The sequence below is a fragment of the Phalacrocorax aristotelis genome, chromosome 3 (genome assembly GCF_949628215.1).
Source record: "Phalacrocorax aristotelis chromosome 3, bGulAri2.1, whole genome shotgun sequence".
Lineage (NCBI taxonomy): Eukaryota > Metazoa > Chordata > Aves > Suliformes > Phalacrocoracidae > Phalacrocorax > Phalacrocorax aristotelis.
The window spans coordinates 45,603,898-45,630,405 of NC_134278.1; the positions used below are offsets into that span (position 1 = coordinate 45,603,898).

Consider the following 26,508-nt stretch of genomic DNA (forward strand, 5'->3'; position numbering starts at 1 on the left):
ACTTTCACCTGCCATTGCTGATTACCTCTTAGTTGAAGCAGCAATTTTTGCTTAAATGAAATGCATTGATAGATGCTGTTTAACTAATGCAAACGAGCAAAGAAGCAAGAAATTATATGTTAAGAAAGCAGAGAACACGGCTGTTATACAGAGAAGAAGCTCTGCGAATTTGCTATTTTAATGACCTACAGCACAGTCATATTTTCAGCTCAGTGGAAGGCGCACATGCAAACTCCCATTTCCCAACAGGGCTAATGTTTTAAATCATTTGTATGAAAATATTTGCATTTACATTGCACTCCAGTGATTACTTAGGGCCCATACCTTGTAAGCATGCACTGTAATCAGTTTATTACTGCAGCCATTCTACTACAGTCCTACTGATGACTCATCTGTACAAAGAACAACCACAAACATTTTCTTCACAAGACGGACTTTTGACAGCTTGGTTCTAGTGGTGTCTCTTAGAAGCCCAGGAGAAACCAAAACACTGCTCCTCCTGGATTCTTCCTTTCAGTCACAGGCAGTTTGGCACATGCAGACTCTACATATTGAAACAGACTTCTGCTGCTGTATCTACCATCTCTTACCAGTTTAGCTTTTTTTTTAAAAAAAATCATAACATTCACACCCTTTATAGTTAATCAAAGGCATTTCTTGTCCTTTATTAAGGTTTCAGATACTTAGTAAAACTATTGTGCAGCAGCTCTGCAAACAGAGCTTGTCAAAATAATTCTGTACATTTAGCACTGACCTGCTAAATCCAGAAACAGAGATGGCTCCCCTGTTTCCAGTCCAAGATAAATTCAGCCACTGGATGAGAGTGCAGCGAGACTGTAGGTATTCCAGAGATGTGTCATTAATCCTTGCCCAGTACGGTTGTAAACTGAGATGAATGTATTGTAGAGGATCACAGCAATGCTGATATAGTAGCTTACAAGTTTGTGCTAGTCTACACAGGTCTGGTACTGTAAGGTGACTCAAAATCAACTGGATGAGCTATATTAAAAAACAGAAAAAAAAAGTCACAGATGGTCAAATAGCACTTGAAATGTTAAGGGAAAACTGCAAAGGAATAAGAAAAGATATTCTAACTTCAAAGAAAAGTAAATCCTTTTACTTAAAAGTAACTTCTCAAATAAATCATTGATTAACTATTAAATAAGACTGCACTGCCTTCTCAATTTGACAACATATTAAACAAGAAAGGAAGAAGCAGATCAGCATATGAAAGTGACAGGAAGCTTTCAAATTAGAAGTTTCTTTACCCATGCTAATTTAAACAGTGATATGTATGTGAACACTATGTTTACATATTTCCCTTCATAATGTCTTCACTGCCATTGATCAGAACACTGTATTGGCATCCTCTTTCTTCTCTGGATTTGTTTTTTAAGATGGTAGCGTATCTGCAGAGTACATGGAAAAACCATACCATGTCCCAGAGTTTCCCCACACCCTGAACTGACTTCAGATTTATTTCTCTGCGCCTTGCTTTAAAAAAAAATATATATATATCAGTGTTTTGTCTTCTACCTTAGATTGTCACCCATCCATGCTGGACTATGGAACTCAGTAAAAAAATTCAGCTTATTCAGATCTTCATTGAAAAGTAATCTCTTCTTTGCTGTAATACTCAGAGCATTTTTGTCATATGCCAGAGCCAAATCTGAAAGGCAAACCCCCTTTTTACCTTTATCAGACTGAATCATCTCAGCTTCAGAATAATCACCAGCCCTTCTGACTAGGAGCACTATAGATGTTTTCGTAATGGCTTATCTCACGCTCAGAAATTAAGAAATATCCCCCCTTCTCCTATCATGCTCTGTTTTCCTTTCTACAGGAAAAAATCAACACACACAGACACATAAATACCCCCTTTAGGAAATAAAACACTCAACAAAAAAAAATCTCCTTTAGCTTAGAAACTGGGAGAAAATGCACTTGAAAAATGAAATCTAAAAAATAATATTTACCTTACAGGGGCTGTCTTTAACAGCTGTAAGTACCTGCACTCAAGTTATGTAACTAAAATTGACTAAAATGAAAACTAAAAGTGTTTTCAAGCTGAGTAGGAAGCAATAACTCACTGAAACGAATCAGTGCAAATAAAAAAACACCCCAGCCTACAAACCCGCTTAAACTGGAGAGAGTCCTGTGGCCCTTTCAAAAGGCCATAATGTTTCATTTTAAAGTCTTATAAGGATTCCTAAGACAAAACCGCCAAAAATCAGAATAAAGTGCTTGACATAGAAATGAAAATGAAGCATTTTGTGAGAGCCAAACAGATTGTACTTCCAACGTACCAGTTTAATGCAGCTAGCTTCCGCCTCCCCTCCTCCCCCCTTCATTTTTGGAAGGGAAGAAATAAGAAAACAATCCAACTTCCTGCAAAATTAAAAATGTTACTTCCTACTCAGCTCCAGATTTAGTATTTGGATTCAAACATGATCTACGACTCTTCAAAAAATTTAACTTCAACGCCAAAATACAGTGTTTGCATATACTCCTGTTTCTCTTAAGCTTAATTTCAGGCCTTTCCTTTTCCCTTCTTGCTCCACCTTCCCCCTAACAAACACAACCCAGGATTTTTGTCTCTGCAGGTGCCTGGAACTCTCACCTCAGCTTGATGCACAGGATCTGTGTAGACATTTCAATGTGACAGCAATATAAATAAAAAATAGATATATAATAACCGCAGTTAGTACATTATAATCAACAAGGTTTGTTCCCAATCGACATTTAGTTTGTTGGCATTTCGATATCTGAGAGAGCACAAACTAATTAGGAGCTAACAGATATAATCCCAAGTTAATAACTTGATTTTTGCTTGGCTCAGACCCATACGTCAGCATAAAAGTTGCTTAGCATAGTTTTGTTTGTCATTCTAATAGTAGATACCTAAACATACACCTATTTTTCTAAAGCCATCATTTTACTTTAAATAATTTTCAATATTCTGAAAGACAGTTTCAAACTATGTTGCAGCCTTCCAGCTCTTTCACTCTCTAAGCCACCTAAATATCTATTTTACGAATGTCTTTTCCCTCAGATTTTTTCCATGCTAATTTCGTAAGTTTTCTAGAGCTGAGCGCTGAGCAAAGGCTGCACAGTTAGCTAAATTTATATCTACAATTGATGTGGCATAATAATGTCTGATAAAAACAAGGTAACACAAATTTTGTTCAATGGTAAAAAAGTTATTGTGACTTCTGAGCAGTGAAGATAATGGTGAATGAAACTATAAATGCCTCACCAGTGTCCCTTTACACTAACTGATGACTTCAATGAGTATTTTATAACATGCAGGATATTGCAATCTTTCTACACCTGAGACAAAATCTCTTACCACATGAATGTCTTAATCAGAAAAAGTAATCCTCCTTTAGTTTTTTACTGAAATTATGCTACTTCATAGTATCTAGAATGAAAAAGATATAATAAAATGTCACTACTATGACATTAAGATATAAAGTACTACTTTTCTGGCTCTTGATTAAACAAAGATAACAGGTTCCAAACCTACAGGCTAATAGCCGTTAATCACCGTTAATCTGGAGTCTGGTGTCTGTCAGAAATCTGCTTTTTATGTATGTGTATCCTAGCATAAAGTAAAACTTGATACCATAATGAGTATGTGACATGATGTGCTGTATTGTGTTATACTGTGTTCATGGTGAGTCCAAGAATGCTGCAGAATTGAGTATCTGCTTTGGAAATGAATTTCGTAACAGTGTCTCACAAACAACTGCCTTTACTCTGCATTTATGAAAAATTATGGCACCCATTAGCTTCCCACTTTCTTATAAATCAATCAGTAAAAACTAAGATTATTGGAAAAAACAATACAGAGGAATATAAAGAAGAAAAATACAATTTATATAACATTGATCACCTCTCTAAGCTATGATGGACCAAAAGTACACAAGTACTTTCCCATTTCCAGGGCAAACATGGTACCTGCCAGCTTTAGAGATGTGGTGAGATCAACACCCATTACAGTTAAAACCTCCAAAAACTGGAGGTTTCCAAATCATAAGTCTCCACAACAATTCAACAAACAACAGTACACAAATTCATTGTATATTGTTTAAGCATAAAAAAAGATCCTGATTCGTACCCGATCTGTGTGTTTTATTACCACCACAGTCCCCAAATGCAGCATTTTACAAAAATGCATTTATTTTGAATTATAAATTAAAACATACAGCATCTTAAAAAAACCCACACATCTTACTCGCTTCAACATTCACTTATAAGCTCAGACAGGATTTCCATCACACTCTTCAACACATGGGGTAAAACTTTACCAATGGCGTAGCTCCCAATAGTACTTACCTACCCAGAATTTCTCCCACTTTTTTTTGCTGAATAACAGCAAGCAATACCCAATAAAATACTGTCTGTGGCTCGAACACAATAATGCAGAATTTGATTTGGCCAGGAAATAATGCTTGGATGCTGGTCAAACCTAGAATATCAGAACTTTGTACAAATTTTCTTTCAGTTCTTCAACGTGAGTCCCTCCAATATGAAAATACATTGGTCTATGCAAATCACTCATTCAGAAACATACAAATGAATTACTTGCAAAATTTTTTCATTCTGGAGCTAGAGCTGCCACAGCTTAGACTCTAATTAGAATTGATACTAAGACATGCTCAGATAAAGGACGAAGGATATGTGCACAAAAAGGCAAAGACAGAAGGCAGGAAGACGACTGTATTCTAAGGCTTCTGACATTCCTCAACGGAGTTTAAGAAAACACAGTCCCTAGTTCCACGATCCTATAGCTTGCACCAGCAAATGCATACACATGCATGCATGTGAACGCATGAAAAGTGGATCTTGCAACTGTTCCACAAAACACAACCATTTAACACTCTCTTTTCTTTATTCCACTCACATAACATGCTTTGGCAGAGCAGGCTATGTATCACCAGGCTAGAGGCTCTGATCCTCTCAGGAATGAAAAACTGTAAAGGTTAAGCCTCTTCTTGATCCAAAGAGCAGAAAAGGATCTTACTGACAGACTGCACAATCAAATAACCAAGACTCCAGGAGGACTAAAGCTAGAGAGATCTTCTCCATGTACCATCGCTCAGAGGCTAGTCTGCTACAGCAACTGCCAGTATATTGGCCATTAACTGAAGGGAATCTGGTGCCGTATGGTTATTAGCTGTTACGACAGCTTTTAAGACCCTCACGAGTTTCTCTTTCCAGAGAGAGGCATAAAATCTTGCTGATTATCTGAAAACCTACAAATACTTGTTCTCGAAAACCTTAAGAAGTTTACTGTTGAGGGAAAAAAGTGTATGACACTTAAAAATGATCCAGCTTATTGCTCTGACTCTTCTAAATAAGTATCATTTAAGGGATGCAGATCTTACACTCAAGACCCGCTTTCCTGGAACATAGGTGCCAAATCCACATTTAGTGGTGAAATTCGCTTCCCCAGTAGACATGAACAGCTCATAAATCTTGTAGGCAGCTTTTGGAAAAACTGGCTTCAAGTAATGACAAAGATGTCATTCATATCTTTTTATATCAAAATTTATATAAAAATATCTTTTGAACTGCAGCGTGCAGCATTTCTCCTGACTCTCCTCTCTGGTGAACAAAAGTTAGGTTCTTGGTACCTGGCACATCTTGGTGAATCTCAAACTGCACTACAGGTATGCTGTGGCAGGTATTCCTCACCTTTCTCAAACACTTTTAACTTGTACAGGCCTTCAGGTCTCAAGCATTCCTACAAAGCCAACTAAGACTAAGGCCTTACTCCTTCCACTTTACAAGTAGCACTTGCTACTTGTCAAAGGTAACTGGCAAGAAAAATAAGGACACGAAGCATCTCCTAGAAAATCCTTAATTTTAAGGTTATTCTGAAGAACAGATGATAGTACAAGTACTTTACAGCTACTAAGGGCTGGTTAACACCATCCATGAGCAGGGAAAGAAAATTCTCTCACCTAGTGCATCTAAGATTTCACACTTTCTTCTAACAAAGTCTGTGCCCCAGGACCATTTTTCTCTTTTGTTGGCAGGAACAATCTAGACTCTTACAATGTTTTCAGAGCTCACACTGCAGCAAGACATTCCTAATGCCATTTTGAGAAACAACACAGTCTATGAAAGGGTAGTCTATGGAAGTTTCATAGACACAATGAAGGCAAAACAAAGGCTGGAGGAACTGCTGCCTACTTTAAGATTAGGACAGAAGACCATTCAGCCTGCATATTTTGTGAATTATGGAGGGTAGTACAAAAAAGCCTGAAACAGCTCAAATAGGCATATATATGAAGACTTAGGACAGTTACATGTTCACAGTCAACATGAACATATAAAAACATAATATTTTTCACGTAATTTATCAAAACTGGAAGGAGTCAGCGGTTGCCTTAGTTCATCATTACAAGGTTCAAACACTTCCCAGAAAATCTGACATTTGTCAGTCTTGAAGACAGCATGCAGAGCACTATTCCCATACCTGATGCAGTAAAAACTGTCATACTACAAAGTACCACATTTTTATTGTTCTGATACCCAAACCTTCCAGCTGGACCAAGAAAGTAGGAGACTACGATTTCTGCTAGCACAAGACTAGTCCAGAAATAGTCTTTTGTAGTTTTCTGATAAATATTCCATTCAAATTTTCAGTTTCTTTAAATCAAAGCAGAAGAAAAAAATGTGCTTGGTATTGATAAATCATATAAATGCATTCATGAAACCAAACGTGTTAAAAAATGGATAAAAAAGGAAGCTGGTACACAACCAGGAAAGCAGAAAAGCACAAAGTACATGAAGGCAGAAGTTCATAGGAGCAACAGGACTACACAAATACTTCCTAAATTATAATCTTAATATGTATAATCATGTGGAACAAAGAAATTAATCAATCTCTGTGGTAGCCTACTATATTACAAATCAATTTATCCAGCCTCTTCAGACAAGACTTCCTAGATTTAAATCATTTTCTCTACAGTTAATTTCTTTGAATGACTGAAACCAACACAGTTTTCAAACTTTCAAACAGTTACACGTTTTAAGATATTCTGAAATCAACTGCACTTTTGCATATGCAAAGAACTTTTTTACTTTCGTACTGACACAAAAACAGCAACAGTACAACATATTAAACATTAGATGGACTCGGGGCGGGGGGGGGAAACCACCACTACAGCTAACTCAGGATCAAGTCAGTATCTTCATCTATTATTCCACTGCGGCAACAACCTCCCCTCCAACCTCTAACAGTAGAAGACTTAAAAGAGAGGATAAATACAGAGGAGAAAGATAGAGACAGTTGTTACATTTTCTTCCTGCTTCCTCTTTACAAGCACAGCAAACTTCTGCAGGTTACTAGGACACACAGTCACCCAACCATGGCCTTCACGTGCCAAACTGGGGTACTTAGAGACAAAAGATGTGACAAAACCAAACCACTATTTGATTAGATCGCCTATTTCTGGAATTGCCCTGCAATCAGTGACAGCATCTCTCACCATCCTCCCTTCACTTTCAAAAGTGAGTCTGATTCAAGCCACAAGCACTCCAAGCATTTGATGAGTTACCATAGTAAACAAATGCTTCTTTTGCCAGACTGCACTACACTGAAGAGCAGGAACAATCATGCCCCAGCTCAAGTCCAGAGGTCTGACCGGCAAGTAAAGGCTCCTTTCCACTATGTGCAAACCTAGTTTATTTCAGAAGAGGTGAAGACATTTATTTCACCTCTCAATTCTTATTCTAACTAGGATACCAGCCTCCATAAACAGCTACACCCCACTGAGAATTTCTTGGCCTGCACACAATATTCAGCAATCATACTTCACAATCTCATTATACTGGAAATTACAGGAAAGAATATTTATCTACATGGACTCTGAGCACACTTGGAACGGCCCCGCCACCAGGGAAACTGAGAGGAGCAGTTTCCTCAGAACTGTTTTCTGCGCTAATGATAGACTAAAAAGTAGCAAACATCAAAACAAGACAGCATTACATTAGTCCAGCTATAACACTTTTTACCTGCACCATGATTCAAAACTTAGCTGGATGGAAGACTCTTATTTCATGGTAATATGAAAATATTACGGCAGCTTCAAGAACAAAGTTTTGTGCTTTTGTAAGAGAGGTAACAGGAAAAGAAAGTTTTAGCCTATTACAAACCATTTCCACTTCCAGATCTTGATTCGATCTTTTCATATCTCTTTTATAGATCTTCTTTATCAAGCATGAGGACTAGAAGTACTGGAAAACTCCCAGAAGCTTCTGAGTTCAAGAGCTAGAAATTCAAGGCTAGAATAACTGGTGTAAAACCCATGTATGAGTGGACAGATTCTTGAGAAATAAAAGTGCAATAACTATGCAAATACCAGCAAAGTGGCTTGCTGACATCCACCCATGGAAGTAGACAGACTTATACATTCAGGCATAACTATACAATAGCTGCAGGAGATGCACAAAAGAATGCAAGGAACCCTAACTGGAAAAAGCAGCAATCTTGACCAGTACCCTATAAAGCACCGTTGCACCCTTAATGATCCAGACAAATACACTGAGTATAAACATGCTTTTCTTACCTCATAAGGCAGTTTATCAAAATATCCGTTAGTCGGCCATTCCCTGAGGGTAACAATGCTGAACTGTTTATTAAGGGTGTCCATTCCACAGCCATACTTTTCTTCATCCTCATCTTCATCAATATCATTCATATCAATCATCGAAGTCTTAAGTGAAAGCACAGGTCTCTCTTTCACACCGTGTAGTACTACTGCATCCAATTCAGTGTAATAGTCCAGAAGAGAGCTGTTCACTTCCAGGCGGATTAAATTTGTGGGAAAGTTTATCTGTTTGATACAAGGTGTGAATTGCCGAGCCTGAAGACCATTCACCTTTGTAGGTGCCTCGGACCAAAGGATTTCCCATCTGTGAAAGAAAAATCGCACATACAGACAGTTTAAGGATTAAAATCAAAGTTACTAAAGCATTTCCTGAACACAGTAAGAGTGTTTCTCTGTTGGAAGTATTTAACAAGTGAGAAACGTGGTTGAAGAGACAACGAAAGTTATGTTTTCCCTAGATTTGGTAAATATCCTAAGGATGAATTTAACAGGGCACACTAATTCATGACCTTAGCATGTTTTGTCTGCATTGCTAACTAACAAAACAAGCTGCGCACGCATCATCACACACTTATGTTAGAGCACTGTTATACACACACAAGTTGTTCTAACCTCTCACAGGTAAGGTAATCATAACAAATGGATTACAGATGTCTTCACAATGATGGTATGTTAGTGTAAATATGCAAGGAACAGTCTTGCCATGTAACCCAAATATACAGTCAGCTGACCTCTCATATTTCCCATAAAAGGTTTTCACAAAAAAATAAAAAACCCCATAGCTCATACTCTGTAACATCAAACCTCTTCAAATAGCAGCATTGCAAGTTATTAAATAATCAATCTAAACTTTACTTTAACTGTCTAGGTAAGCAAGCTATTCCTTTTAAAAGTAATTCACTGTCAAATTACCACAGAAAATAGAATCTTCAAGTAGTTTAAAGGGTCCTTTGCAAAAAGCCGTTAGAATTTCAAAACTGCTGAACTGAAGACTTTCTCCTCTTTGGTCCAATGACAGAAGGAGGTTCAGGGCATGCACAGAACCTCCACACATACATCCTTACTTTCATATGCAGACCTCAAGTCTCCTCCAGTAAATGACAATGAAACCTGCTGCCAGGTAAATAATCTGGAGAATCAAGTCATATATTCAACTAGGTCTTCAGTGCTCCCAAACTTGCCAAAACGTCTGAAAACAAAAAACTCCTCTTTATATCTGTGTGGGCCCTCATCCAGTGAATGGATTTGGGAGGTCCTTCAGTCACTGATGCCCATCTTTTCCTCCTTCTAGTTAATTCCTAAAGGAAGCCTCCAGCAGCCACTGCTGCTACTCCCTTTGACTGTACACTTCCAGCAATCTCTGCATCCTGTGCGCATAACCCAGGTCACTTCCACATCTACTCCCCTCTTTCTGATCACCCTAGTCCCAGGTTCAAGGATTTCTCTCAGGCTACTTGTCTGATCACATGGGTCTCAAGAAATACTGTTCCCTAGTTCCTCAGCATCTTGGCTTTCCCTGCCAGATACTACCACTCTGAGCATACAAGTATTGCTCAACACTGACATGCACTGCAGAACCCACAGGGGGAAAAAATTAATTAAAAAAAAAAAAAAATCAAGATGCTTTGTTTTCCAGAACCAAATGCTTAAGCTTTGTCCATCACGACAGAAAGTAAAACATATGTAAGGGCTTTGACTAAAACGTAGCATACGGTAAAAATAAGGCTTAGAAGCTTGATTATTGGCTACTGTTTCAAGGATAGGAAAATTAATCCGTATTGGCTGAAACTTCCACTTCACAACAGACATTTTCAAGTATGCACAGATCAGCTTTCCTATCCCACATCATGCTGCACTCCACAAACACCTTACAGTAGAATGAGAGGCCTGCAGAAGCCTTCTGTCAAAGGCGGGGTGGAGGGGAAGTAATGAACTAAAAACAAACACGCAGGACTAGTGACTACATGGCACATCAGAAAGTACCAGTGTAGGAGAGTGAACAACTCTACCTTAAGGTTAACAGTTTTTATAAGAAAGACTTATTACTAAGAGAAGATTTCATTCACTTAGGAAATTAATGTCAGTTTATGGCAGAAAGTAACAGATATAGTCCCACTGTCATGCCCTCTCACATAGGTCGATTCCCTAAGCAAATACTTAATGTTGGCAATGCACATGACCTTTCTTGAACACATCCAGATCACCATATGACATTTTGCTTAGACACTTTCATATACCCACTCAAACTACCCTTAGAGAAACTCAAGACTATTTTTTCACTAATTTAGCACACACTGGACCATCAACTTTTAACAGAATGTGTCTCAGTTATTGACTTCTCCTTTGGTGCCCTTGAGAGGATTATCTAGCAGTAGCAGAGCTCTGGAAAAAATAATGCATCTTGAGGTCTAGGTTCATCAAATTGCAGAGCAATAACCTCTCTCAGCAAGCAGTGTCTCTAGCTTCCAGTCTTTGTAGTAAACTAGAGAAAAGGAAAGACACATAACATGACTTTACAATCTTGTGAAATTCCACATCACATACTAAGTGCTGATGAAAAACAAGACCAGTGACTATTTTCCACTGTCCTTGTCATACTGTTTTCTTTTCACCAACAGCCCACCAATCTAGCTTTAAAGGAGTTAGCTGTTGGTTTAACTGGAAAACCTCAAGTCTATGAGGTTGATTTGATGTTCCTCTCTGCCTTGGCAGCACCGCACACAAGAACAGGCCATAGCAATTGCTCTGAGTCAGGGTTGGTAAATTCTTCCTGAGTGTAGGCATACTCTTAATATACCCATTACTGCAACTGGAAGTGGTCTCTTCATCTAGGATCAGCACTTTGACACTTAAATGTGTCAGAAAAACTGAATTCCAACAAACACCAGTAAATAAGTCAAAGGAAATTTCCTCCCCCCACTTTTGAATTCATTAGGTAGCTCTCAAAAAATCAAGCAGAATTAGATGACTGAAGGTAGGACACTGTCCTCAAGTCTTGAAAATATTCAGTAACAGCTGATCAAAGATGTTGCAATGAGAGTACTTTGATAAGGTGGTTTCACCAGCAGTGTGCTAGGAAGCCTCAGTCTTTACACTGCCATGCAAAGTCTGAATGAGAGGCAGTAACATCTGTACTATTTTCTCTAGTGACTGAAGAAAATGAGGTCTTTAAATAAAGTGTTTCCGTTCAGCTTTAATGGACTCAGTTTTCCCATTAGATTTCTCTCTACCTCACGAAGATAGCCAGGAACTCATTCTGCTCAAACTTCTGATACTAAAGACTCCATACACTTATGTGTTTAAAAAAAAAGTAGAAAAAAAAAAATCCCATTCTCCTCCCTCACCATGAAGGAAAACAGAGTCTAGTGATTTTAAGGCTGAGAAATATACTTGCACGGTTCGTGTCAAATGAGAGTACGTATTTAATGCTTGTTTAGTTTTTTGTTGACCTAGTGCTGTTGGAAAGCTTTTTAATGGCTAAGATGATGCTTGAGTAGACCTGGTTACTTCTGAAGAAAATAAGTGATAAGAAAGATTCTTTGGAAAAGTGGCTCCTAGGAAAAGTAATCAGATTTCTCTCCAGTGAGACAAGATTAAACTTTGCCTGCAATCTACTGAGATTTCTTGCATTGTAAAATTAAGATTGGTGTAGAAACTGAATAAAGCACTACGTGCATTGCAAGCACAAAAAAATAATTGCCCTGTCCCAAGAAACTTATAGCTGTGTTAAAAGCCAAAAGAAGGGAAAGTTTCAGAAAGACCAACAAGGAAAACGTTAGGAAACTCAGAGAATAATACGACCACGCCTTTGCTGAAATTGCAACTTCTGCAACAATTATAATCATGACATGTTATTACAGCACATCCCACCTGCTCCTATCCAAGTGCTCTGTAAATAATCTGTAGGCTACTTACAAGAAAATGCCTCCTGCCTGCTAACATGCTGGGGACGCTTCAGCATACTAGGTTCAACATAACCTGGAAAGTGCACCCCTGGCCACAGCTGTGCATTCGTAAATACAAAAGGCAGGGAAGACTGATCATGAGAACAATTTTAGAACCATTCAGATCAATGTCATAAGCAGAGTTCACAGCAGCCTAATTACTACGGGGAAATACGCAGCAGATTTTCATTTCTACTTTGAGAGTTCAATTCTGAAATACCAGAGAGCAGACAGGACTCCAAGAATGCTCAGGGCATTTAAAATAGCAAAAGATATTTGAAATAACTGCCCTGTCCATGTGGGGTTTTTATGGGTTTCTCAAAAATGACCATGTCCCATGAACCCAGATTCATTCTTCTGTGACAGTCATCTGGACAAGAAAAAGCTGTTTCCCTGAAGATGTCAAAACAATTTATAAGTAAGGATGTAAATCGCTGGAACTTAAGTTGCGTGTTACACATAGGTGAGATACAGCCCTGAAGGTCCCTTATCACACTCTGATGTGTTGATGGTATCAGCAGTGTTTTGGGTGCCCTCATCTGAGATTCACAGGGAACAAAAGGTAGAGTGAAAGAACCATCTGAATGCCAATCTCTACAAGCAAGAGACCCACAATATTTTACATTCAGTACACTGCCTTTCTGGTTTCACTCCCTTTATCAGAAGATATCAGAAAAGGGGGATTTTCCCCCGCCCTCCCCCCCCCCCCCATCAAACATTTGATCCCTATCCTAGCTGCCAGCAAACAAACCTGCATCATTCCCACCTGGATTAGCATTGTATTGCCTAAATAAAATCACCTTCCTAATGGAAGGAGAGGAAGCCTTTTAGTTTGTCCATCTTCCTTAGCCTGCTCCTCTGGTTGCAGCAGCTTCCACCTCTACAGGCTCTTCAAGACCTTAAGAGAAATGAACCTCACATGCAGCAAACACATCTAAGCCAGGAAATACTGAGCCTAACTGTTTCATCTACAAATCAAACTTGCAATTTTGCTCAAAAGACCATCTAGCAAAATTCTAAATGACATGAAAAAAATTAAATTAAATAGAAATAAATGGCAGGAACACACAAGGCAGAATGGAAGTACTCCCAAGCCAGTCAAATGATCGTGGTATCTCACCTGTGAGAAACAACCTAATCAGTATTACACTTTCTGTGGAAAACAGGAAAAAAATAATCGCAAAACAATCTCCAGTCTACTAAAGAAGCAATCATCGCATAGCAGTAAGGACATATGCTATGAAACATCACCCCAAGCACTGCCACACATCCCAGACTAGTGAGGAATCTCTGGTTTTGAGCTTTTATAAAAGCACATGAATATGTGGTGTCACTATAATGTACATGAGATAAGAGAAACTGTCAAATTAAGTTAAAAAAAGACCACGAGAGAAGATGATCAGGGACCAATTTTTTCTTTTATATTCCGAATTTAAAAAGCAAAGTTATTTTTTTAAAGGAAAAAGTTGAAAAACTTCTGAAAAAAAATATTTCTAACTTGAAAGCTCCCATTTAAACACACAGAAACTCTTCCTGTCTGACAGCAGCTAACTATTAGGAGTATCAAAATGTTTCAAAAGGGCTGACACCGAAGAAGCCATTAGGGAATCGCCAAGAGTAAGCCTTCTGGATAAATGAGGAAGAAAAAGAAACAGGAAAGAAAACATTCTCCTCATCACAGAAGCTAACAGATCTTATCCATCAACCTAATACACTATGAGAAACAACAAAAAAAATTCTCTTGGTTGGGTTCAGCTCATGCCATTGTCAGGTGCCGTGTCCCCATCACACCTGTGTGGAGCTCAGCTTCTTCCACTGGCTGAAGAGGGACTCATTGTTGTCACCAAACCCTATGTTCACAGAATGTGCAATACAGTATGCGATCTCAAGTCTACACTAGTGTAATAATCACAGCACAACACAAAATAGGGATGGATTTCTTCGTGACAAAAACTGAGACTCTGTGCTACAATATTCCCTTAATCTCAGATTAGTAATTTTTGCTTGGGTTTTCTGCACTCAGGCAATTCATGTAACAAATTTGTACATGGATACTAACGTATGTTAGTATAGTTTAAGAAATTACCAAACACTTCCCACCAGTCAAGGTGTGAGTGACACTAATGAAAAGCAGAAGAGGTCTCCACGTGTGAAGACAGCGGTTTCTGACATTTATGCTTTTTATGCAGAGGAGAGTGAGGTAATGCCTTCTGTGTTTAAAGCAGCAAAATATATGAGAGGACAGAATCCTCAAATTGCTGGAAGCTGGTTAAACTATAATGAAAAAACTTCAAATTAACTGTTGTGTTTTCAGCATTCGAATTATTTAGGAGCAATTACATTCAATTCTGAAAAATAAATTATTATTCCCATTCCATGAAGAGCTGATCCTACCTCTAAAATTACTCTGAATAAAGCTGATCTGAGAGCGTCATAAAGCTGTAACTGATAGCAGTATTCAATGCACCAACAGAGTAACATGACTAAAACCCTTTTCCTGAACACCTGCATAAGTTGTTTCTTTCACGCAGCTGAAGCACAGTGAGCAACACAGCAACACATCGGCCAACTATGTGGGGTATAGCCATTCTTCTACAAGAATATATAAAGTCCTCTTGAGCAAGGACTGCGGTACACCAAGTCCTTACAGAGCCTCTTCCAGGTTAGAAGCTTTTGCACACAGCAAAGTCTTGGATGAGCTGATGTTTTAAGTACTAAACAGAGCAAAAAAATTACTCAGGTGGACTAGTATAATCCACTAAGCATAACATTTAAACAAGTCTCAGACGTTTTCCTCTCAACAGTTTTAACTCCACCATTAATTTGGCCTTCTTTTTATATCAGAGCAAGAACTGGTGAAAAGGAACCTTTCTAATGACATGCCCTTTTTACACTGGTGTTCAGAAAGAAACAGATCCAGAGTCAGCAGATACAACAAAACAGCACTTTAAGGTTTTTAGGTAATAAGGTGATTTAAAATTGAGTATCAAAATAGAAGAGGAAAACAAGGTTCGAAGTGCCCTTCGAGTAACTGGGACGTGGCCTTTTTTAACAGACGAAAATAGTATAGCAGTTCAAGTCTGAAATATCAGTTAAACACATAATCACCTGAGATTATCTGCAGCATTCCACCTTCAAAAAAATATTTCTTGTTGACATCTCAGAGAGCTTTTGGAAGTGAAAACAAGGGACCAAGAACTGAAGCAGAAAAGAGACTGTGTTGTTGCAACTCTCTATATTCCCCTCATAGAGGTGAGCAAATGGAACAGAGAAAAAATACTGCATACCTCACGTGGAGAAAGGGTGCCTTCATCTTCCCTTCAAGACATGATGCATAAGACACATTTGTCTCTTTCAGAATAAAGGAAGTGACAAACAAAATGCGCAGCTCTGAACAGACAAGCCCTGCTGAGGAAAAGTAAGCCGAAAGAAAAAAGCCCCTCTAACACTTCTCTAGCATCAAGACTGGCAAGTACTGAAGATGCAGCACAGACAAATGGTTCTGAGGCTCCTCAAGATAACTTCCTTCTATCCAAAAATATCATTAACCTAGGTAGGCAGGACAGAAGATACTCCTGCCTAGAAATTAAAAAGCAGGATCCTACAGAAACTTCATCCATTTTTTAAGAAGGAGGAAAAGTCTGAGCTCTCTCTCTGACCACTCCCCAAGAGGAGTCATAAAGCACACCCCAAAAAGTTTTATATTGGTATTTTCACTTCCATCTATTTTTAGATCTCTGAACAATTTTCTTTTTTTTAGTGCACCTCACTAAATAGCTCCTTCAGTTAACATTTCTTGAGCTTTCCTTCAACACTTCTTGATCTTTACACAAAACTAAAAAAGTGTATTGTTTGAAGAACCAAAACCTAAACAGATGTTTTTATAAAATAGCATCAGCTTATTACTCAGTTATATCCTTGTACTGCCCTGCAGCACACTATCCTACTATTACTCCAATGCAATATTATCAAGTTACAGAAATAATTTATACATCATAAAACAAAGTAGTAAAATCTATACCATAAAATAAAAAAGTAAAACTAAAAGTTCAGAGAGTAATTGGCCAAAAGTCATTTCACATTAGGTTGAGTTCAAAAGTCTTAAGAGTTGCCTTTACCACATACCATCCTATAAATAAGTTCTGTATTACAGTGCCAAACACACTTCTACCTCTGAAATTAGGTGGCCTATTATTATTAGTTTGACCTATCACTCTTCCTTGAATTCGGATGTTTACTTTAGAGCTGTACACTACATACTCATTAGTATATATTGGCTGTAAAACAAACAACTGCACTAATCAACAGTAGATGATAGAATCACACGAAATACATTGGCTGGGAATTTTGAATATATAACATGACACCTGATTTTCTAGGGTTTTTGAATAAATGTCAATGGCCTAGTATTAGGAAGCATGGGATATTAAGTTACACCTAGAAGTATGCTTTTTAGCTGTATCTGTAAAAGGCATGTCAGGGAAAAAACAACCAGCATCCAAGCTAACACTGCTTATACAACCAAAGCATGAATTTCAAAGGAATACAGTATTTGTTGGCATATTTTTTTCTACAGGATACATTTTGTTAAGTCTTTCTTCTATCAGTTCTCCCCTCCTTTATGGGTTTGGTATCATTTTATCTCTTTCTGATGTATATGCAATACTTTGTTTACACATACTGATAGTGTTTCCCAATGTTTTTCACCACCATGTGCTTTTCCCTGTTCTCTTTCTCCTTCCAATTCTATTTCCTCACCTCCTCACTAAGAGCTTTACACCTCATACACAGTGTTTTTCTTTACTATCTTACCATTCCCCAGGTCCCCAATATTCCTGCCCCCCAACTGGAATTTCATCAGGAGTTCCTACTATGAGGAAAACCAACAGGATCAAATCAGCATGTTTCCATCTCTGATGCAAACGTAAGAATGAAGTGCGGCTTGCACGCTTTAATCAGACCAAAAACCGAGATCAGACAAATGGCATCACCTTGTCCGACTGTTCTGTGATCCTGTTTTTAGCCTCATTTCCATATGAACAATTACAGTACCTGAATGTACTATACACACAACCTAAAGCATGCAGAGAGAAGGAAGAATTTATGGCTACTTGAAGCAGGATGACACAGCAACTGTGAATCCTCAGCCTCTTCTACACAATTTGCTTTTCTTATTGGAGAAAGCGAAGAACTCGGAACTGCCATTTCAAAAGTTATTTACCTACATAATAATTATTACTCATAAAAACTCCAACACAAAAACTATCATTGCACAAATTAAATTAGATATTAGGATCTGCATTAATTCCTACCAAAAAAATCTGCATCTCGGAAGTTGCTATAAAAACATGTCACCACAGTTTTAAAAAACAGGCAGAAATAAAGGAAAAGTGGGTCAGATACAAAACAGAGAAATACTAGGAAGCAAAGTTTGCTAAACAGCATTATTTGTAGCATTTAACATCTTACAGGAAAGCATATTAGCAGGGGGAAAAAAAAATTACCTTACTTCAGCTGGTGGATTTTGTGAGTAAGGATTTGCAGAGCATGCCAAAATTCTGACTACAGCTCCAGGATGATACGTTTCCAAAATGTGCACTGCAGTTGGATAAACTGGTTCCTCAAAAGCAAGTTCCACGTAGTCCTGGCTACAGAAGGTGGGTGGCGTCCTCTTGAATGGCAGCCGAGCGCTAGGGCAACGATCCCACCAGGTCCCATAAGTTCGAAAGACAGCAGTCTGAGTAAAGTCACCAGAACTAGGGTACACATTTGGAATACCTGCTAAATTCCACATGGTATACGACATGCTGTTTTCACTACCATAGTGAGAGCTGAAATCCAGCACTTCTTTGGCATACTGAACTATTTCAACATTGATAGGTAAGGCTCGGGTGTTTGATTCAATAGCCCTCCGGCTGTTCATTTCTCCTCTCGTCGCTGTCCTAGCTCGGCGCCGAAGGCACATATAGTAAAACATGCTCAGAACTGTTAACATGGGAAACACTGGTGACATCTAGATATGACTTAGGAAGATGCAAAAGGTCAGGAGTCCTTTATAAGGTGCATTAACTGCTTGTAGTATTTTGGAAAAGAGCTGATAAAACACAATGAATAAACACAGTGAGACGATGAACCATTCTTAGAAAGCGAACTGTACTCTTTTTCATATCCTCTTAAATGTACTGCTACTAAAACATTAATAAACTAGTTCCATTTCATTTTAAGACAATTATTTAGTTGGAAGCTACTAAGCGTGGCTTCCCATTTACTGAGTTTAAAAAAAAGAGAAGACTGTAAAGAAACATTAGCCAAAACTAGCCCTCAAGCAAGAAGATGACTAATGGTTAGACAGAGCTTTATTTTCAGGGATTTATTAAGAGAAAGAAATCTTGCACTGACTTATGGAAATGTAATCAAGTATGAAATGAAATCTGGCCCTTGGAGTAAACAACTGTAGAAGAGTATCTGGAGGTACAGCTAAAATGATCTGTAGTGCAGTTTTTAAACACTGACTTTTAAACAAAGTACTCAGGTACCCAGTCAGGCTGCAGCAGTATACAGCCTGACAAAATCTAAGTTATTTCACTGCTTACATTTTGCAGTAAGACTCCTCCATGCCCAAATTAGTTCATGTGAAACTAGATCAAGTATATGTATATTATATTATACTCTGGAGAGTATACACACCCTTCAAAGACAGCTCACATAGAACGTTGGACAGCTACTCCAGCTAATTGTTTCGTCTAATTTGTTCCCATAATTTGTGAATGGTTTTAAGAGTGAAGAGAGTGAGCTTTGGGCAGTTAATCTAAAACAAAAACTTAACACACTGCTCCCTATATCAGAGCACCAGCCTGAAACAGACTCACAAAAATACTGTCTTTACCCTTTGAGGCTGTCCATGACAGCATTCACCAATGATGGAAGGGTCACCAGCCTCTTGAAGGATGCTCAGAATTTAACAACATCATCTTCCTTTAAGCCAAGCGACAGAGTAAGTCTTCAAAAGAGTCCTGGCATCAGAAGCAGAAGTCCCCACAGAAAGCATTTTACTTCTGACAAAAGAAAATATTTTCATTTATGTAACAATTCAGTTAAACACAAACCACACTACATCGGCATACTGCCAGGCCACCTAAAAATCAACACAAAACATACCAATACCACCAATAATTAATAATTGTAAAAACAACAATCAAGCAGGTTTAACAATTAGAAAAAGCTAAATTAAAGGTTAAGTCTCTTTAGTAAAGTTTCCTATTTACAATGGTGAAGAAATTTTTATAGCTGAATGTTGTCTTTAGGACACAGAAGGGCTGTATCATATTGCCTACTAATAAAGATCCTCTTACATATGCTTGTCCCATATTTAGCAGCCGCTCCATACCTGTGTGATGTAAACTGTTAGATTTACCAACACAAAACAAAACACGGAATGCATTCTCTGATTTCTGCTAGCAGTACACACCACACTTGGGCAGTAACACAGCACTCCAGAATTCACAGCCTCCAGTACCACAAACTGGCCTTCCTATTAACTTGTTCATCAGCTTTACTAGGAAAGAATAAGGAGTAATGCCTGTAACCTGTTAAGAGGCCAAAACAGGGATGAGTAAGCATCTCTCAAAATAGAATAAATGTTTCTTCAGCAGCCTGTAGTGGAATTGCTGGTTAGTCTACCACAAGATATATACTGTGGTAATCACTGAACCAACAGAGGTGACTCTTCTGTTGCAGAAGACACATCAAACAACAACTAACATGAAGCCTCATGTTGCCTGGCAGACAAACTACATGTTTAATGTTTGCAATGGGTACAAGTGAGACCATACTTTACAGAGTTTTTCGAAACATAACCTTAAAGTAGGATAAATAAGTAAACAAGTAGAGACGAATCAAAGTGTATAGAGGCATAAAAAGTCAAATTCACTGTGCCTGTTTTTTAGGTAAACTGCTTGTTTCCCATACTAGCAAAACGCACATAGACGTACAAACAGCTCTCTTTCGCTTGAACGTTGCCAACAAGAAGGCTCCTGTGGTAACAGATAAGGACAGGCTGTACTATTTGACCCTCTTACTTGTGACAGTGAGAAAGTTTACTAACGAAGTGTTCACTTCTCACTTTCTTGCCTCTTCTATTATTAGCTTTTTGTTTAGTTCCTGTCCTTCATTCAGTTTCACATGTTGACATAGCTGTCAACAACATGAATTACTCCTGACATTCTGTGCAGAAGGGAATGCATAAGATGATATGCTGGATCCACTTCAAGCTCTCCTGGTATGCCAAAACCCAATAATGTCACATTTCCCCCAAACATCCTGTTGAACCACCTTTTAGAAAAGGCACTGGGGAAAAAGCAGCACAACCCCCAATCTCTCCTCCTTAAAAAAAAATCAACTGAAAATTGTTATTTTATCTTTTCAGCGTGGAGCTGCTGCAAGATGTAAGTGAAGATTACAAATGCATTCTCCTTCTGGATTTTTCCCTCTTAAAAAGAAAAACCTATTTACAGAATATGCCAACAGACATTAAACTTCAACAAACTTACTGCTGTCAAGCCCTGGAATCATGTGTAGACCCACATATACACGAGCTTCTAACCCAAAATTTCACTAATTAAAATGGTTTGAAGGCTGCTCCATGGAAATTACAGCTTTACAGAGCTCAGTTTTAAGAATCATTCAGCCAGGGTACTTCAAGATCAGGTGTGAATCACCTATCTCACAAACACATCCCACATAACTTCACGTCTGCACTGCAAACTCCAGGCTTCCTCTGGCAACAGCCCAGAGGTCTTGTAGCGCTGTTGTAAAACCCAGCTGTGCTCCCTACCAGCTTGTCAAAGAGTAGCATAACCACCGGCTGGTTCAAAGCTGTACATCAACTAACTGGCCAGTTTAAGTCAGGTCTAACACAGCAGATAACTTGAAATAATGCTGCCGGTTTTCCATTAGCAGAAACATTCATTTGGGTCATTCCCCCTCTACCAACTTGATGATTTTTGTAAAACTTCTAAAAATTTTATGTACTTGACACTGACGCCACTTTGTCAATTTTGGCTGACATTGGTCAACAAGCTCAAAAGCAAGCAGAAAGAAACAGGGAAGAGCAGACAGCTTTCATAAAAATGTATTAGTCTAAACAACACAAGTGGAGTTAAAGCAACGCAGGATTCAGTAGTTTATAACAAGTAAGAGGAAACAGAAAACTATTACAAAAGAAGGATAAATAAGCATACAATACAAATAGGAACTCTTCTTTTGGAGAGTGTGGAGTTAAAAGACCAATGAAAAACTGCTCCAGAGGTTAAAGGATAATAAGCTAGTGAAAGAATTACATTAAATACAGATCAGTAGGGCCAGATGATATAAAGATTTTTTTTTTTTCAGGAACTACCACAGGTCAAGCTGATTCCCAATTAAAGGGATTTAACTGCGCAAAAAAAAGATAAAAATGCAGACTCAGGCCTATGCGAAGCATCGAGATAAACAGCTCTGGAGCAGAGTAGTTCATGTACATGCAAAGTTTATGTGGAAAACTCCCCCCTTCCCCAAACTGCTTGACTATTTTTAAGAGATCCATTTGGGCTTATGCAACTATACCTTCCAGTCTCCAGCAGTATCTTTGGCCTGTTGTATATTATTCATTTTCTCTCGTACAGGCATAATTCTGCCAAACTGAAGCTTAATAAAGGTTTCTTTTAAATGTATCTTATTCTCCTTCTCCCAGGCAGCAGCCTTCTTTTCTTTTATATTGTTTCTTTCATAGCATAATGTTTTTCAGTCAAGATACCATTAAATGGACTGAAATGGCGCTATTAAATACCGGTACCTTCAGCAGTCACCACAGACTAGCGCAGAGCCGTTAATGGTTTGGTTAGAAACAAAAAGCAATATGCTATGAATGCACAGTGACATTAAGAGGTGCTGCCCTATGCCTACATGCCCGTTTTGCACTTCCAGACCGGACCCCGTGCCCCACCTCTCTCGGGGCTGCCTGCACTCTGCCCTCCTATCTCAGGCCCTGCACAGACCCATCCCTCTCTGCTCCACAGCCACAGGGCCACCAGCTCTCTAGCCAGCACCACTGGGGAGCCAGGTGAGTCCTGGGGCTCATCCAGCCAGACACCAACCACCCCTGCAAGCAACTGTAGTTTTCAGTCTGTTCATCATCCCGAACAAACCCGTTGCCAGTTAACATGACGTCAGCACTGGCTCAAGGGGCAGGAAGGCTGCAAGAGGCCCAAGTCAGACCAGCTCCAAGGGCCATGGAGATGTTACCTCTAGTTTTACAAGACAGACCGGACTCCAGACAATGAGATTGGACTAGACCTGGAATAAAACTTTCCAAAGAGAGAGAGATGCTACCTTCTTTCAAAATACATTAGAGCCCATCCCATTATTTACAATCTCTCCTATTCAGATCATTATTTAATTGACAACTATTTCAATTATATGGGCAAATTCCCTTTTCCTATTACAAATATCCCTTATTCCCTTCGTGCTATACCTACAGAAAGCCTCCCAAGACTGTAATTCACTATTTCCTTCTTTCAAACACAACAAACCTCGATAAAGGAAAATGTCTTATGGTTTCTGTACAGATTTCATGGGAACAGGCACTAATTAAACCATTCAAAAGCACTAGATCTCTTCAGTCTATTTTGCCTCTTTACAGGGAGTTTACGTACACAGATCTATTGTCCAGCTTTCAAGCAATCCCTCCTGTTAATGATTATTGCACCTATTCATTTTGGTTGTTTTTACAAATGCAACTCCCCAGTATTCACAATTTCATCCCACGAGAGCAGAAACAGGACACAGTTACATATGCATTCACCAACCAGACTGCTGAGAACAGGTGGGAAATTCGGAGGGGCTGCAAAGTGAAGGATGTGTGTAAAAACATAACAAATAGCAGATATTAGACCCAGGAAAAAAATAAAGATGGCATATTTCGTCCCTGAGCCATCCCTGGCAATGCATGTGTTAGACAAGAGTTCATACTATTTCAAGCGAAGCAAATGTTGTATATACAAGTCATGTATACACCAGGTTTGATTTTTTAAGCCCCAGAGGTAATAATTCGTCTTTACACCAAGTTTCCTGATCTCACACTTGTGAGTGCTGCGCAGAGTTGTCTTTCATTTGACTATAAAAGAAACAGCAACACTAACAAATTACAAAGAATGTATAAATGACAAAAACAATAGACTGTATTATTTCTGAAGATTAATACAATTTAATATATGCATCTTAGATGGTCAGTGGGAAAACTATTAATCATCTCTGCATGTTATTGCACAGAGGGAACCCTGGAACCTTACATTACAGGCTAAACCAGACTACTTCTACCACAGGCTTGCATCTCTCCCCGTTAATTACCTAGATTATACCAACATCTACACTCAACTTGTTGAAACTGGAAGCTAATATTAATTAAAAATTAATAAGCTCTTACAGCATACTTTAAACTCGGGCCCCACTTGCTGTGTTTCTTCCTGTAATGAGTTCTGACACTAAAATTTTACATACTTGCAACTTATAAACTTACAGATTAAAAAAAAAGAAAGAAGAAACATTATGACAATTCTATTTAAAGTCTTGCTTGTGTTGCTGTCATGGGCACCAAAACATGCAAAATCCAAGAATTTCAGATCACTGATTTCACTGACTGACTGTTCCTTCCTGCTAGGACCAGAACTCATTGCGTGGTTTAGCACTGCAGTATAACAGAGACAAATGTTCTTTAGGCATCTATTTCATTGTCCAGATAACCACCCTGCCTTCTGGAGAATGTCTTCATGTAGAACAGAAATTGTTCCTCAATATGTGTAAATAATTCAGGCAGTCCCTTTTAAAAATTACTCTTTCTATACAAAGCCTAAAGTTACCAGCATTATAGCACTTCATTATGAACTGCCCTCCCAGCTATAGCGAAACTCTCCTCATGTCAAAAAAACCCCCACGCCAAAAACCCCACCCCATTCAATACTACTTTCAACAAGCAACTGAAGTGCACTTGTCCCCTCGCTTTTCTCTTCACAGTGTTGTCCTACCTCTCCATGCAGTCGTGTCCTGTTCAGTATTTACTTGCTGGTCCCCTGCCTCCTCACTGCACTGACAGCAGCTATCAGGCCACGCAGTTATCTCCCACTGTCCATGTGTCAGCCTGCACCGATAATAAATAACAATTCACGTGAAGCAAAGCTCCCCAAAGTACACACTTAAAAAAAAAAAAACAACTAAATATTGCCCCTGAAGCTCCCCCCCCGCTTCTGTTGTGGTGTGACTGGGCAACTGGGGTAGTAAGGCAGAACTCCGGTAGGCACAACAGGGACCCCGCAGCGGGTGGCTCCGGCGGGGAGCCCCGGGCCCCGGAGCGGGCCGGGGTCTGCACGGGAGAGGATGCCCGAGCCGTACCGGCCCTGCCCCGGTGCCTGCCCCTCCGCCCCCTCACCCCGCGGGCAGCCCCACTCTTCGCCGACAGGGCCCTTCCCCAGGGGCAGATCTGGCCGCGGCCCACTGGCGGGCACCGGTGAGGCACCCCCACCTGAAGCAGGAGGGACCGCCGCTGCTCCCCGGCTCCCCTCCCTGAGGGGCCCGACGCGGCCCCACCAACCCCGCCGGGGCTCCGGCCCTGCGGCCCGATCCCCGCCTCCACCGGCCAGGCAGGCGGGCGGCCAGGCGGGCACACACCTGCGGCCGGCTGCGCCCGCCGCGCAGGAACGGCCCCGCACCAGGCTGCTCCCGGGCCCGGCGCCGCGCTAAGCGGCGGGCTGGCGGCGCTGCCGGGCCGGGGGCGCGGAGGAGCCGCCTCGGCAGGGCCGCGTCCCGACGGGAGGGAGGGGAGGTAGGAGAGGGAGGGGAGGGGAGGGGAGAGGACGGGAGGGGCGGGGCCCTGGTAGAGCAGCGCGCCCCCCGTGCCCGTGCCCGTGCCCGTGCCCGTGCCCGTGCCCGTGCCCGTGCCCGTGCCCGTGCCCGTGCCCGTGCCCGTGCCCGTGCCCGTGCCCGTGCCCGTGCCCGTGCCCGTGCCCGTGCCCGTGCCCGTGCCCGTGCCCGTGCCCGTGCCCGTGCCCGTGCCCGTGCCCGTGCCCGCGCGGAGCCGCCACCCTACCCCGTCCGGAGGGCGGAGCAGCCCAGGCCGCGCGCGCCACCGCCGCACCCAGCGCCGCCGGAAGCCCCACACGGCGGCGGGGGCGGGGCGGCGGAGGAAGAGGCGAGGCGGGGGCGGGGCCGCGGGGGCGGGGCTCCGGCTGCGTGTGCCCGCGCCTCAGGGCGGGGCGGGCCGTGAGGGCTGAGGGGGGCGGCGGGAGCGGTCGGCGCTGGTCAGGGTCCCCCCTCTTTATTTTGCTGGCAAAGTCAAGCGGAAGGCGGCGGGGGGTTATTGTTTTGCTGCTGTGTGTGGCTCCGGCCGGACCCGCTGGGTGCCGTTCTATCTCCGCCGCCGCGTAAGGCTACGGCCGGGCCCCCTGGAAGCCCGCTGGCCCTTGGCAACCTGGTTTCGCCCAAAGCTTCTGAACAGGCGGCTTAAAAGTCTCGCCCCAGCCCCAGCCCAACCGGATCATGCATTTAACATGGTGCCTTGAGTCCCTGGCATGTCATAAGGGCAGTTCTGATTTTAATTGATCTTAATGAGTACTTGCTCCAGCGAACTGTAGTGCCTCTTGGGCCCCCGACCGGCGTATTGCAAAGGAAGTGTCATGTCTTGCTTCCATATCCTCTAATTCGATACGCATGCCCAAGCACTTGTGCTTTCCCTCTCAACCGCCGCTCCCCATTCCAGCTCCTGTGACTATCGCCAAAATTGCTGTCGGTCTGTCTCGTCTCCTCACGCCTCTGGCCATGCTCCGCCTGAGGTGGTACCTGGGCCATTCAGTTACAGCAGAAAATAGTGATGCTGACTTCAACTCTGGTCAAAAAATAATTCTAAAAATCCA

At 40.7% G+C, this 26,508-nt stretch overlaps 1 protein-coding gene across 8 annotated transcripts in view; it reads right to left on the bottom strand.

The window, feature by feature from the left end:
- FBXL4 (F-box and leucine rich repeat protein 4) overlaps positions 1-25,755 on the bottom strand; it is a 70,626-nt gene extending 44,871 nt beyond the window's left edge. For 5 of the 8 annotated variants that reach the window (XR_012659595.1, XR_012659596.1, XR_012659593.1 and 2 more), the window contains exons 1-6: positions 25,686-25,755; positions 24,628-24,740; positions 19,455-19,623; positions 18,073-18,662; positions 8,583-8,928; positions 755-999 (exon numbers count right to left, since the gene is read on the bottom strand). Coding sequence is in view for 4 of the 8 variants with exons in the window: in XM_075087324.1 (XP_074943425.1) it covers positions 755-999; positions 8,583-8,928; positions 18,073-18,581 (1,100 nt within the window). In the remaining 4 variants the exon portion in view is untranslated. Of the gene's footprint in view, positions 1-754; positions 1,000-8,582; positions 8,929-18,072; positions 18,663-19,454; positions 19,624-24,122; positions 24,291-24,627; positions 24,741-25,121; positions 25,450-25,685 lie in introns of those variants that run through there. The other 3 variants (XM_075087327.1, XM_075087326.1, XM_075087325.1) reach the window with 3 other exon arrangements.
- Between the last annotated feature and the right edge of the window lie 753 nt (positions 25,756-26,508).